The sequence below is a fragment of the Sus scrofa genome, chromosome 2, assembly GCF_054392235.1.
Source record: "Sus scrofa isolate SSC_HxYL_T2T_F1_AM1 chromosome 2, Sscrofa_HxYL_maternal_Yorkshire_Landrace_v2.0, whole genome shotgun sequence".
Classification (NCBI taxonomy): domain Eukaryota; kingdom Metazoa; phylum Chordata; class Mammalia; order Artiodactyla; family Suidae; genus Sus; species Sus scrofa.
The window spans coordinates 84975508-84987648 of NC_139384.1; the positions used below are offsets into that span (position 1 = coordinate 84975508).

Sequence of the window (12141 nt, forward strand, 5' to 3'; positions counted from 1 at the left end):
GCTTACGCCACTCCTTCAGCCGCTGTTATTGGCTGCAGCATATACAGCTTGCCTTTATCATTGGCTCCAGCTTCCGCCTGTCAACATCCGAGTCCCTCGGTCTTCCCTCCCTGGTTGCAACCCTGGGGGCGCTCATCAGAGGTTCCGGCGTTGGTCAGGATTTGAAATTTCAAGGAGGCGTTGCGCCCCCTAGAGGCGATGGGGCTGCCGGTCACGACATTCCCTGTTTTCGTTTTTGTTTTTTTGGTTTTCTTCCTAGCGCCGCACCCGCGGCATATAGTTCACAGGCTAGGGGTCAGGTCGGAGCTACAGCTGCTGGCCTACACCACAGCCACAGCAACGCAGGATCCAAGCCGCGTCTGCGACCTACACCACAGCTCACAGCCATGCCAGATCCTTAACCCACTGAGGGAGGCCAGGGATGGAACCTGAAACCTCAAGGCTATTAGTCAGATTCGTTTCTGCTGCGTCACAACAGGAACTCCTCTTTTTGGTTTTTTAAGGGCCGCACCTGAGGCATATGGACTTCCCAGGCCTGGGGTCCAATCCGAGCTGCAACAGCCGGCCTTCACCACAGCAACGCCAGATCCCAGCATTGTCTGCGACCTACACCTCAACTCATGGCAATGCTGGATCCTTAACCCACTGAGTGGGGCCAGGGATCGAACCCACATCCTTATGGATACTGGTCGGATTCGTTACCACTGAGCCACAACAGGAACTCCTATTTGTTATTTCCCATGCCACACCAGCAGCATGTGGAAGTTCCTGGGCTAGGGATTGAATGGGAGCCACAGCTGCGATCTGTTCCTCAGCTGTGGCGATGAAGGATCCTTAACCCACTGTGGAGGCCCAAGGGTTGAACCTGCATCCTGGTGCTTCAGAGATGCCACTGATCCCATTGTACTACAGCCAGTCTTCCCTCCTACACACATATTTACTCCCTTATGTCTCCCTATTGCTTGCCTCTGTGTTCATCTTTCTTTTTTTTTTTTTTTTTTGTCTTTTTGTCTTTTGTTGTTGTTGTTGCTATTTTTTGGGCCGCTCCCGCAGCATATGGAGGTTCCCAGGCTAGGGGTCGAATCAGAGCTGTAGCCACCGGCCTACGCCACAGCAACGCGGGATCCAAGCCGCGTCTGCGACCTACACCACAGCTCACGGCAACGCCGGATCGTTAACCCACTGAGCAAGGGCAGGGACCGAACCCGCAACTTCATGGTTCCTAGTCGGATTCGTTAACCACTGCGCCACGACGGGAACTCCTGTGTTCATCTTTCTAAAGAGGCCATCCCTTCCCTAGCCTCCCCCTTCCTTTTACAAATGTTTGCTCTGTATCAGAGATGTGCTTGGTCACTGGGGACACATCAGAGAACAAGACATAAGATTTCTGCCCCCCTGGAGATCACTGCCTGTGTAGTGGGACTGATGGACAATAAACACAGTCACACAAAAACTCAGGTCCTGGTAAGTGATTTGAAGACAAAACAACAGGGTAACAAAGTGATGAGAAGGGGCTACTTGAGAAAGTTGAGTGTCCTATGGCTGCTGTAACAAACTGCCACAAGCTCAATGTTTTATTTTTATTTTTAATTTTTTTTTTGTCTTTTTGCCATTTCTTGGGCTGCTCTTGAGGCATATGGAGGTTCCCAGGCTAGGGGTCGAATTGGAACCATAGCTGCTGGCCTACGCCAGAGCCACAGCAACGCCAGATCCGAGCCGCGTCTGCAACCCCACACCACAGCTCACGGCAACGCCAGATCCTTAACCCACTGAGCAAGGCCAGGGATGGAACCCACAACCTCATGGTTCCTAGTCAGATTCGTTAACCACTGCGCCATGACGGGAACCCCTGAATTTATTTTATTTTATGCCACACCTGTGGCATATGGAAGTTCTCAGGCCAGGGGTCAAATCTGAGCTGCAGCTGTGATCTATGCCACAGCTGTGGCAACACCAGATCCTTATCCCATGCTGCCAGGATAGGGATTGAACCCGCACTGCCACAGAGGGAACTCTGCTGACCTGTGAATTTAGACCTGAATGAAATGTACAGAGAAGCCCCTGGATTGAGAAAATGCTTCAGAGCCTGGCTCTTTGGCCCCCCTCCTCAGAGAAATCTTCCCAAACTCAGGTCCCATCTGTGTCCCCCAACAGTGGGGCTTACAACAGGGCAGTTTCTGGGGAGGTGTGTGAACCAAACTGCAGAGCTGAATGAATTCCACCACCCCATCCCAGGCAGAACCCCCCGACCCCTGCCCTGACTCCCCCAGCCCCATTCTCTTCCTCTGGTCCAGCCCCAACCCCACGTGGGAATGGAGATTCACTATGTGTGCGATGGTCTGTCCTCTCCTCTCAGACTCCTCCCTGAGTTTCCTAGGGATCTGCCGAAGGCAGGAAGAAAAAAGAGTCCTGATTCCAGTGACAATGATCCTTTTTTAATTAAGTAACAAAAACATTTCATGGTCACAGTTCCCAAAGCCTTGTTCTGTGTTGAAGGAGGGAGCTCATGCTCATTTCACAGATTGAAAAACTGAGGCTCAGAGAGGCAAAGTCACTTGTGCAAGGTGGCTCAGCAACTCGGCAGCAGCACTCAGCAACTCAGCAGCAGCAACCCAGATCAGATGGGTCCCATTCACCCTTAGGTGGATGGCAAGGGCCCAGCCCCTCTTTGGGGTATGGGGAGCCCCCCACTACTTGCCCAGGGTCACAGAGTCAGCGGCAGGGAGACTCCAGGCGCTTGGTTCCCCGTAGTCGGTGAGGTCCTGAGCAGCCACCTGGATGCAGTACCTGGCTTTGGGCCTCCCAGCCTTGAGCGTGAAGGATGTGGTTTCAATGGGCCCCACCTGAAAGCAGAAGGAGACCGGGGTCAGTGAACAAGGAGGCTGTGTGACCTGCCTTCTGTCTCCCTGTCTGGCTATTACATCAGGACTCAGGCACCAAGTGTCCATCCAAAAGGACACGCCCTCTGCAGCCCCCTGCCTGCCTTCCGACCCGGGAGAGACTGCCCCTCCTGGGATCAGCCAATTCTTGGAAGACCAGGAGCAAGGCTTTTTTTTTTTTTTTTTTTTTTTTTTTGGCCATGCCTGAGGCAGAAGTTCCTGGAAGTTCCCAGGCCAGGGATCAAACCTATGCCACAGCAGTGACAATGCCAGATCCTTAACCACTAGGCCACCATGGAATTCCAAGCTCGCCTGTCATATATAAATTATCCAACCCCTTTCTCTACCTCTCACAGGCTAGCCTGTCCCCCACCCCTAAATCACCCCAGGGCCAGAGGCCTGGTGACTGGAGACCTTCCAGCCGCCCAGAGCCCACTGCAGTCATGCAAACTCGCCAATCCTGAGTGGTTCACCTGCCCCGCCTCCCCTTTTCCACCGAGACTCCAAGCAAGCTCTGGCCTGGGCCCTCCCCTGGCTCCTGCTTCTGCCCTGATGTCCCGATGCTGCCTGTGTGGCATCATATGTCTGCTTCTCTAGGGAAATGTAATCAGTTCTTTTAACAGCTTGACCTCTCTGTGTCCCCACTCAGGCACCTTCACAGATTAAGATCCCAGAGCACCAATGAGGTGCCCCCCTCAGCTCCTTTCCTGTTCTCTCTCCTGTCTGACCTGCCACCCAAAGGTGTCCTATGCTTGCCACCACAGCAGCTCCCCAACCCAGGTCTGATTCTCCCTCTTTGCTATGCCCAAGCCAACCATATGGCAGCTGAATGTGATGGTTTATGTTTTGTTTTGTTTTGCTTTTTAGGGCCACGCACATGGCAAATGGAGGTTCCCAGACTAGGGGTCAAATCAGAGCTGAAGCTGCCGGTCTACACCACAGCCACAGCAACTTGGGATCCAAGCCGCCTTTGACTTATACCACAGCTCACGCCAGTGCTGGATCATTAACCCACTGAGTGAGGCCAGGGATCAAACACTCATCCTCATGGTTACTAGTCGGATTCATTTCAGCTGAGCCACGATGGGAACTCCTGGATTGTGCCCTTTAAAATGGTGAGTTTCATGGCATGTGAATTCTGTCTCACTTTAAAAATTGCAAACATTGGAGTTCCCTGGTGGCTCAGTGGGTTAAGGATCTCACATTGTCACTGCTGTGGCTTGGGTTTGATCTCTGACCTGGAAATTTCCACATGCAAAGGGCACAGCCTAAAAAATAAATAAGAATAATAAAATAAAAATTGCAATATTTACACAGTTAAATTAATGAACACCAAATAAATTTTAAAAGCCAATTCTTTGGCTACTTGCCCCACTGTAGCTGCTCAGCAGCCTCCTGCTGCTCGGGGCTGCAATTTTAGGTGGCGTGGATGTGGAATATTTCCATCATTGCAGAAGTTTCTCTAAGACAGGACTGCAAAAACCTAAATCCTGCAAAGACTCAGCTCTTTGGCCCAGCATTCAAAGCTGCCGAGGACACAATCAACCTGCCTAGATGCTCACGGTACCTACCATTAATTTTTTTTATTTTTTAAGAATTTAAGGGAGTTCTCTGGTGGTGTAGTGGTTAGGACTTAGTGCTTTCACTGCTGTGGCCCAGGTTCAACCCCTGATCTTGGAACAGAGATCCCACATCAAGCCACTGCTCACTGTGGCAAAAAAAAAAAAAAAAAAAGGTTTAAAACAATATAAGAGGGGAGTTCCCGTCGTGGCACAGTGGTTAATGAATCCGACTAGGAACCATGAGTTGCAGGTTCGATCCCTGCCCTTGCTCAGTGGGTTAATGGTCCGCCGTTGCCATGAGTTGTGGTGTAGGTCACAGACGTGGCTCAGATCCCGCATTGCTGTGGCTCTGGCCTAGGCCGGCGGCTACACCTCCGATTCGACCCCTAGCCTGGGAACCTCCATATGCCTCAAGAGCAGCCCAAGAAATGGCAAAAAAAAGACAAATAAAATAAAATAAAATAAAACAATATAAGAGTTCCCATCGTGGCTCAATGGTAACAAACCCAGCCAGTATCCATGAGGATGCAGGTTTGATCCCTAGCTTTGCTCAGTGGGTTAAGGATCTGGCGCTGCCATGAACTGTGGTGTAGGTCACAGACTCAGCTTAGATCCTACATTGCTGTGGCTGTGGCTGTGGCTGGCAGTTGCAGCTCTGATTCAACCCCTAGCCTGGGATCTTGCATATGCTGTGAATGTGGCTCTAAAAAAAACGCCATATATTTATAGCTTTCAATTGAGATGCAATTCACAAGACATGAAATTAACCATCCTAAGGTGGACAACATAGTGGCATTTAGTACATTCACAGAGTGTGCAACCATCACCTCTAATTCCAGAACACTCCAATGCACCAAAGCAACCCCATCCCTATCAGCATCACCTCTCTCCTCCCCCAGCCCCTGAGAACCACTAGTCCACTCTCTGTCTGTGGCTGTGCCTGTTCTGGACGTTTCTCATCCATGGAATCCCACACTGTGTCCTTCTGTGTCTGCTTCTCTCACTGAGCATCATGGTCTCTGGGTCCGTCCATGTGGTGGGAGTGTCAGTTCTCTCCTTTGCAGGCTGAGTGATGCTCCCAAGTGTGGAGGGACCATGTTTTGTGTATCCATTCACCTGTTAATGGCCACTTTGGTAGTTTCCATTTGGAGGCTGCTGTGAGCAGCACTGCTGTGAACATCTGTGTAGCAGTATTTGTTGGAGACCTTGATTTCAGTTCTTCCAGGTAGATGCCCAGAAGCAGAACTGCTGGGGCCTCCTTCATGGCGCAAACCAGCATCCCGGCCCCAGTGCACCTCTGCATGCGCTCTTTCCTCCACTCTCCCTGCCCTCATCCTCCTCACCTGGCGGAAGCGGGAAGCTCCGTGACGCTTGTAGCGGATCCAGTACTTGAGGGAGAAGATCTCCGGGAAGGGCCAGGACCGGGGGGGTTTCCACTGCACCCAAAGCTGCTGCCCAGGGAGGGGGCTCTGGCGCACGCCTTCTGGAGGGTCCGGTTTGACTGAGGCATAAGCAGGAGGCAGGGTCAGCAGATGGCAGTTCATTCATTCAACCAACCTATAAATACTAATTGAGGGTCCACTGAGTGTTTGGCGATGTCCTGGACACTGGGGACACAGAAGCCCTGTCCTCTTGGAGCTCTGTCAATCCACTGGGGCAGAAGATAAGAGACAAGAGGCAAATCCGAAGGGCATAAAGCAAAGGGAAAGAAGTTTAGGAGGGCAAGACAGAGAGTGGGTCGCAATGATTTGGGTGACATAATTCACATACCAGAAAACTCACCCTTCTAAAGTGTACAGATCACTGGCTTTGTACATTCACACTATTGTGCAACCATCATCACTATTTAATCCAGAACATTCCATCACCCCAAAAAGAAACCCCAATAGCAGTCACCCCCATTCCTCCCTTCCCAGCCCCTACAACCATGAATTCACTCTGTGTCTGTGGATGTGGCTGCTCTGGACGTTTCGCATCTGTGGAATCACATCCTGTGTGTCCTTCTGTGTCTGCTTCTCTCACTGAGCATTGTGGTCTCAAGGCCTATCCACGTGGTAGCGCGCATCAGTGCTTTACTCCTTTTATGGAAGAATACTATTCCAGTGTGTGGGTGTACACATTTTGTGCATCTATTCATCAGTTAATGGGCATTTTTGTTGTTTCTATTTTTTTGGTCTATTATGGATAATACTGCTATGAACATTCACACACAAGTTCTTGGGTACACATTTCTCTTACATGTATATCCAGAACTGGAATACCCAGGTTATTTGGAAAACTATGTTTAATTCTTTGAGATCTGTCAGACTTTTTTTTTTTTTTTTTTTTTGTAGTAACCACTAGCAATATATGATGGATTGCTATTTTTAAAAAATATGCTCAGGGGAGGCTTCAGATGACATTTGAGTTGAGAACTAAAGTTGGTGAAGGAGTGGACCATTTGAAGATCTAAGAGAAGAGGAAGCAGCCAGTACAAAGGTCTTGGGGCAGGAATGTTTGTTGGAGAACAGCAGAGAGGCCACAGTATGGCTGGAGAAGAGTCAGCCAGGGAAAAGAGGAAGAAGGTAATGGCAGGGAGGGGACAGGGCAGATTGTGCAGGGCCTTGAGCAGCAAAGAGGCCTTAGTCTTTTACCCTGAAGAAGGTGGGACCCCTGGAGGGCTGTGTGTTGTGGGGGTGAGAGGAAAGTATCTGCCTAAGGTGCTCACAGGTGCCCTCTGGTGGCTGCTATCAGGGAAGACAGACTGTGGGGTTTATGGTGGGCACCTTGGGTGGAATCTGACTCCACAGGCACCCTCTTGTGGCTGCTGCAGGGAGGACATGCTCTCAGAGTGAGGGCTGAGTGCAGAACCTGTCTATGGTGCTCACAGGTGCCCTCCAGTGGCTGCTGCGGGCGGGACGGACTATGAGAATGAGACTTAAGGGCAGAGACTGACTAGAGTGTTTACAGGCGCCCTCCTGTGGCTGCTGCCGGAAGGACAGGTTATGGTTTGAGAGAGTTGAGGGCAGAACATGACTAAAGTGCTCACAGGCGCCCTCCTGTGGCTAATGCCGGAAGGACAGGTTATGGGAATGAGAGGGCAGAGGGCAGAACCTGACTAAAGTGCTCACAGGTGCCCTCCTGTGGCTGCTGCCGGAAGGACAGGTTATGGGAATGAGAGGGCAGAGGGCAGAACCTGACTAAAGTGCTCACAGGTGCCCTCCTGTGGCTGCTGCCGGAAGGACAGGTTATGGTCTGAGAGAGTTGAGGGTAGAACCTGACTAAAGTGCTCACAGGCGCCCTCCTGTGGCTGCCACAGGGAGGACAGGTTATGGGAATGACAGAGCTGAGGGCAGAACCTGCCAGGCACCCTCCTGACAGGCTGCTACAGGGAGGACAGACTGTGGGGGCAAGGGAGGGGCCTGATTCAGGTGCTCACAAGCACACTTCGTGGCTGCTGGGGGAAGACAGGCTGTTGGCGAGAGGGCAAGACCTGACTCAAATGCTCATAGTCACCCTCCTGTGGCTGCTGCAGGGAGGATGGGCTGTTGGGGGAGGTTGGGAGCTAAGGGCTGAACCTGAGTATGGGAGGGAGAGCTAAGGGCAGAACCTGACTATAACACTTACAGGCGCCCTCCTGTGGGTGCTGCAGGGAGGACAGGCTATGGGAGTGAGAGCTGCGGGCAGAATCTGACTAGAGTGCTCACAGGCGTCCTCTGGTGGCTGCCGTGGTGAGGACAGGCTGTGGAAGCAAGGGAGTGACCTGACTCAGGTGCTCATAAGCTCCCACCTGTGGATGCTGCAGGGAAGAGAGGCCATGGGGGCAAGGGGGGAGCCTGACTCTGGTGCTCATATATGCTCTCTGGTTGCTGCTGCTGGGAGGACAAACTGTGAGGGGGAGGGTAGGAGCCAGGGGACCAGGATGGAGGTTACTCATCCAAGTGGGTGATGATGGAGGCAGACCAGGTGGGGGCTGAAGAGAGGGGAGAAGTGGGTGGATTCTTGATGAACTGTGAAAGTAGAGCCCACAGGATCCATGATGGATGGACAGGATGAGTGACAGGTGGGGGGGTGGGAGTATTGGGTGGGAAGGAGCAGGAGCAAATAGAGGGCCCTCCCCCACAACCACCTCCACTCACTGATGTGTTCTGGGACAAAGGGCACCAAGCTGCTGCTGCTGCCTTGGGGGTGGATGGCTGTGACGTTGAGCACATAGGGCACCATGGAGAACATCAGGACATCCGGGATGGTGCAGCTGGTGGCCTCTGGTGAGGGCTGGAGGCAGGGCCGGCTCTCCCCATGGGCAGCCATGCCAAGCCTGGACACAGAGTAGATGCTGTGAGGGTGCCAGTACTTCCTGCTGGCCCACATGTGCCCTGAACCCTAAGTGGAGACAGCAAGCCAGGAGTCCTGCTCTTGGCAGCATGACCCTCAGAAAGCTGTTCACCCCCACATCACAAAGCCTGGTTGACCCAGGAGGGGGGTAATACCCCACAGGGAGATGCAAGAGTCCAAATTCTAAAGCTTTCTAGAATGTCAGTGTTCCAGCCTTAGGTTTCCAACAGTCCTGGGTCTACAACATGTTCTGGAATCTGAAATAATAAGATTCCAGTTCTCTCGATTCTGACACCCCAAGATTTCAGACTCTAGAGACCAGAGCTCACTGTCCAGGGAAACTTCCACAGCATCCAAACTTGTGAAGGTTGCTTAGAACAACTCGGGTGTGTGAATCTACTTTTCCAAACAGAAAGTTTATGAAATATAATCAAATATCAAGAATTTCCAATGAATGTTTAGCAACTGAATTAAAATGTGATATAGGCATAAAACCCACAGGGAGTAGTTTCCTGGTGGTCTAGTGGTTAAGGATTTGGCATTGTCACTGTTGTGGCTCAGGTTTGATCCCTGGCCCAGGAACTTCTGCATGCTGGGGTGCAGTAAAAAAACAAAAACGAAAACAAAAAACAAACACATGGAATTTCCACAACTTAGTGTAACAAGACAGAATGTAAACTACCTTTTTTTTTTTTTGGCTGTGGTGTGTCAAAGTTCTGAGCCAGGGATTAAACCTGTGCCACATTAGTTACCCAAGCCATAGCAGTGAAAATGCTGGATTCTTAACCTACTGCACCGCAAGGGAACTCCTCTCATTAATTTTTAAATTATTGATTACATGTTGAAATAATACTTTAGATAATCTTATTAAATGATATTAAATCAGTTTCTACTATAAATTTTTTGCTATAAATTTAAATAGATAAATCACATATAAGCAGGTTAAATTACACCACATTCAGGAGTTTCTACTGTGGCACAGTGGGTTAAGAATCTGACTGCTGCTGCTTGGGTCACTGAAGAGGCATAGGTTTGATCCCCAGTCTGGTGCAGTAGGTTTAAGGATCCAGCATTGATGCAGTGCAGCATAGGTCACAGCTACAGCTCAGAATCAGTCCCTGATCCAGGAACTTCTGCATACCACTGGTACAGCCATCAAAAACAATTACATTACATTTAGTCATGTTAAATGGTAAATATGTGGAATATTTAAATGTTATTCAAATACAATATTAAAACCAGTGTCACCTATTTCTTTTTATTTTTTAAAGCTGGCTTCTAGAAAATTTTACCCTCCACATGTGGCTTGTAGTATGTATTTTAGGGAGTATACTTCCTTTTTTTTTTTTTTTTTTTTTTTCTTTTCTTTTCTTTTCCCTTTTTATGGCTGCACCTGTGGCATATGGAACTTCCCAGGCTAGGAGTCAAATTAGAGCTGCAACTGCTGGCTTACACCACAGCCACAGCAATGCCAGATCCTTAACCCACCTAGCAAGGCCAGGGATCGATCCCACATCCTTACGGATACTATGTTGGGTTTTTAACCTGCTGAGCCATAATGGGAACTTAGGGAGTATATTTCCAAGGGTTGGTGCTGCCCTAGAATTCTGAGCATTTCAGGCTCTCATTAAGTCCCTGGCTATCCTGATCCTGGGGTGTCAGCCCAGCTGTGGAATCCCCAGGAACCCTTCCAGCCTCTCTGACCTGTACGTGGCAATGAAAGATGTGGGCCTGGTGGAGGCTGGAGTGGGCGGCAGGGTCCAGGAACAATCCACGGCGATCGGGTACCTGGAGGCCTGGCACCGCAGCCTGGGCTGGGTGGGAGCTGCTGGGGGGTCCAGAGAGGGGAGTAGTGTGAGCTTCTGATTCACCCGGGGTTGTGAAAGCCCTATGGTGGCTCAGCCCCCACCTCACTGGTAATCAAGGCTTGTGGCAGGAATGAGTCCATGAATGAAAGACACTTACGTCATCTCCCACCCCCGCTATAATCCACCAAGGCAGGAACTATTAGCCCATCTTTCGGTTAGAGAAACTGAGGTTTAAGGGGCCACAGAGGGGACCTGGGGGTGGGGGGGATTTCTGGTGGGAGGGAGATATTTTTACTGGACCCCCTCTTCGTGATGGCTTTGTTTTGAATCACAGGAAGTAAATGGATACAGTCCTGATTTCTCCCCCTCTGTCCCTCGCTCCCTGCAGGCTGTGGCTGCTACTTCTGGTCACTCTAGAGTAGGACTTGTCCTCTCTATGCCTCCATTTCCCCATCCATGCAACAGGATGGTAACCCCCTCCCACCAGTGGGCATACAGTCCTTGTGTGAGCTCCCACCCCACCCAGAATGTTCCATGGCAGACAAAGTCCAGTCCCCAGATAACGTCCCTCTGCCCTGGCTCCCGCACCTCCCGGAGCCCCCACATACCTTCTCTCCCACGGCAGGGCCGGCTGCTCACCCAGAGGGTAAGGGCAAGGACCAGGACAAGTCTCACAGCCATGGCTCTGGCCGGCTCTGCTCTCAGGGGCTGGGGCAGGGAGCACCCTCAGGGAGGCAGGGGACTTGGGTCCCACCCAGCGGAAAGCCCAGCCCCCGGTGGAGGCCCCCCACTTCCCCTTCCCCTTCTGACTCACTGCCTGGTTCGTGGGGCCAGAAGAGCCAGGAAGGGACAGAGGAGGAGCCCCCAGGCCCTTCACCAGCCACCCCAGGCTCGGGTGCAGAAGGCCCCAAAGGTGGGGGCAGGGGGAAGAGTCACGAAAGGGAGAAGTGGTGACCCTGTGGCCTTTCCAAGCAGGGCCTTCCTTCCGGCTGCAGCATGGAGGGGGAACCCTGGGGAGGGGGATGATGACAGTGAGAAAGAGAAAGAGCAGGGAGGAAAGGGACTGAGAGAGTAACAGAGGTGGTGAGACACAGGCACCAACACAGAAAATGCCTGTTTACTTGTGAACCATAGCGATGGGTGTACGCGAGTGCGCGCGCGCGCGCACACACACACACACACACACCCCCCGCTCCCCGCCAGCCACCCTCCTCACTCCAGGCCACAGAGACCAAAACTCAGCTTCTGGGGAGGCAGTCCCCACCCGTGGACATCCTCGAAGGGACTGACCAGGGACAGGCTGGATGTGGAGCCACCTCCCTGCCTGAGTGGGAAAGAGCCAAGAACCCCCAGGGGTTTTCAGGGGGGTGGCCCAAGGGCTGGGACAGTCCCACTAGGGCTGGGTTTAGGGTGATGATGTCATCATGAACTTTCTGGCACCCATTCTGATTTTTTAAAATAACAGGGGGAAGGAGTTCCCTGGTGGCTCAGTGGGTTAAGGACCTGGCATTGTTGCTGTTGTGGCTCAGGTTCAATCCCTGGCCTGGGAACTTACCTTGGGGCCAGACCAAAAATAAA

General features: G+C 51.6%; 1 protein-coding gene across 3 annotated transcripts; it reads right to left on the reverse strand.

Annotated features, from left to right (window-relative positions):
• Window positions 1-2413: 2413 nt before the first annotated feature.
• On the reverse strand, window positions 2414-11273 carry EBI3 (Epstein-Barr virus induced 3). 3 transcript variants are annotated; one of them, XM_005661336.4, is made up of 5 exons: window positions 11172-11273; window positions 10460-10580; window positions 8560-8738; window positions 5785-5942; window positions 2414-2843 (listed from the first exon to the last, which is right to left on the reverse strand). In XM_005661336.4, exons 1-5 carry the CDS (start codon window positions 11242-11244, stop codon window positions 2691-2693), a joined length of 684 nt encoding a protein of 227 aa, XP_005661393.1. In that variant the 5' UTR covers window positions 11245-11273; the 3' UTR covers window positions 2414-2690.
• Between the last annotated feature and the right edge of the window lie 868 nt (window positions 11274-12141).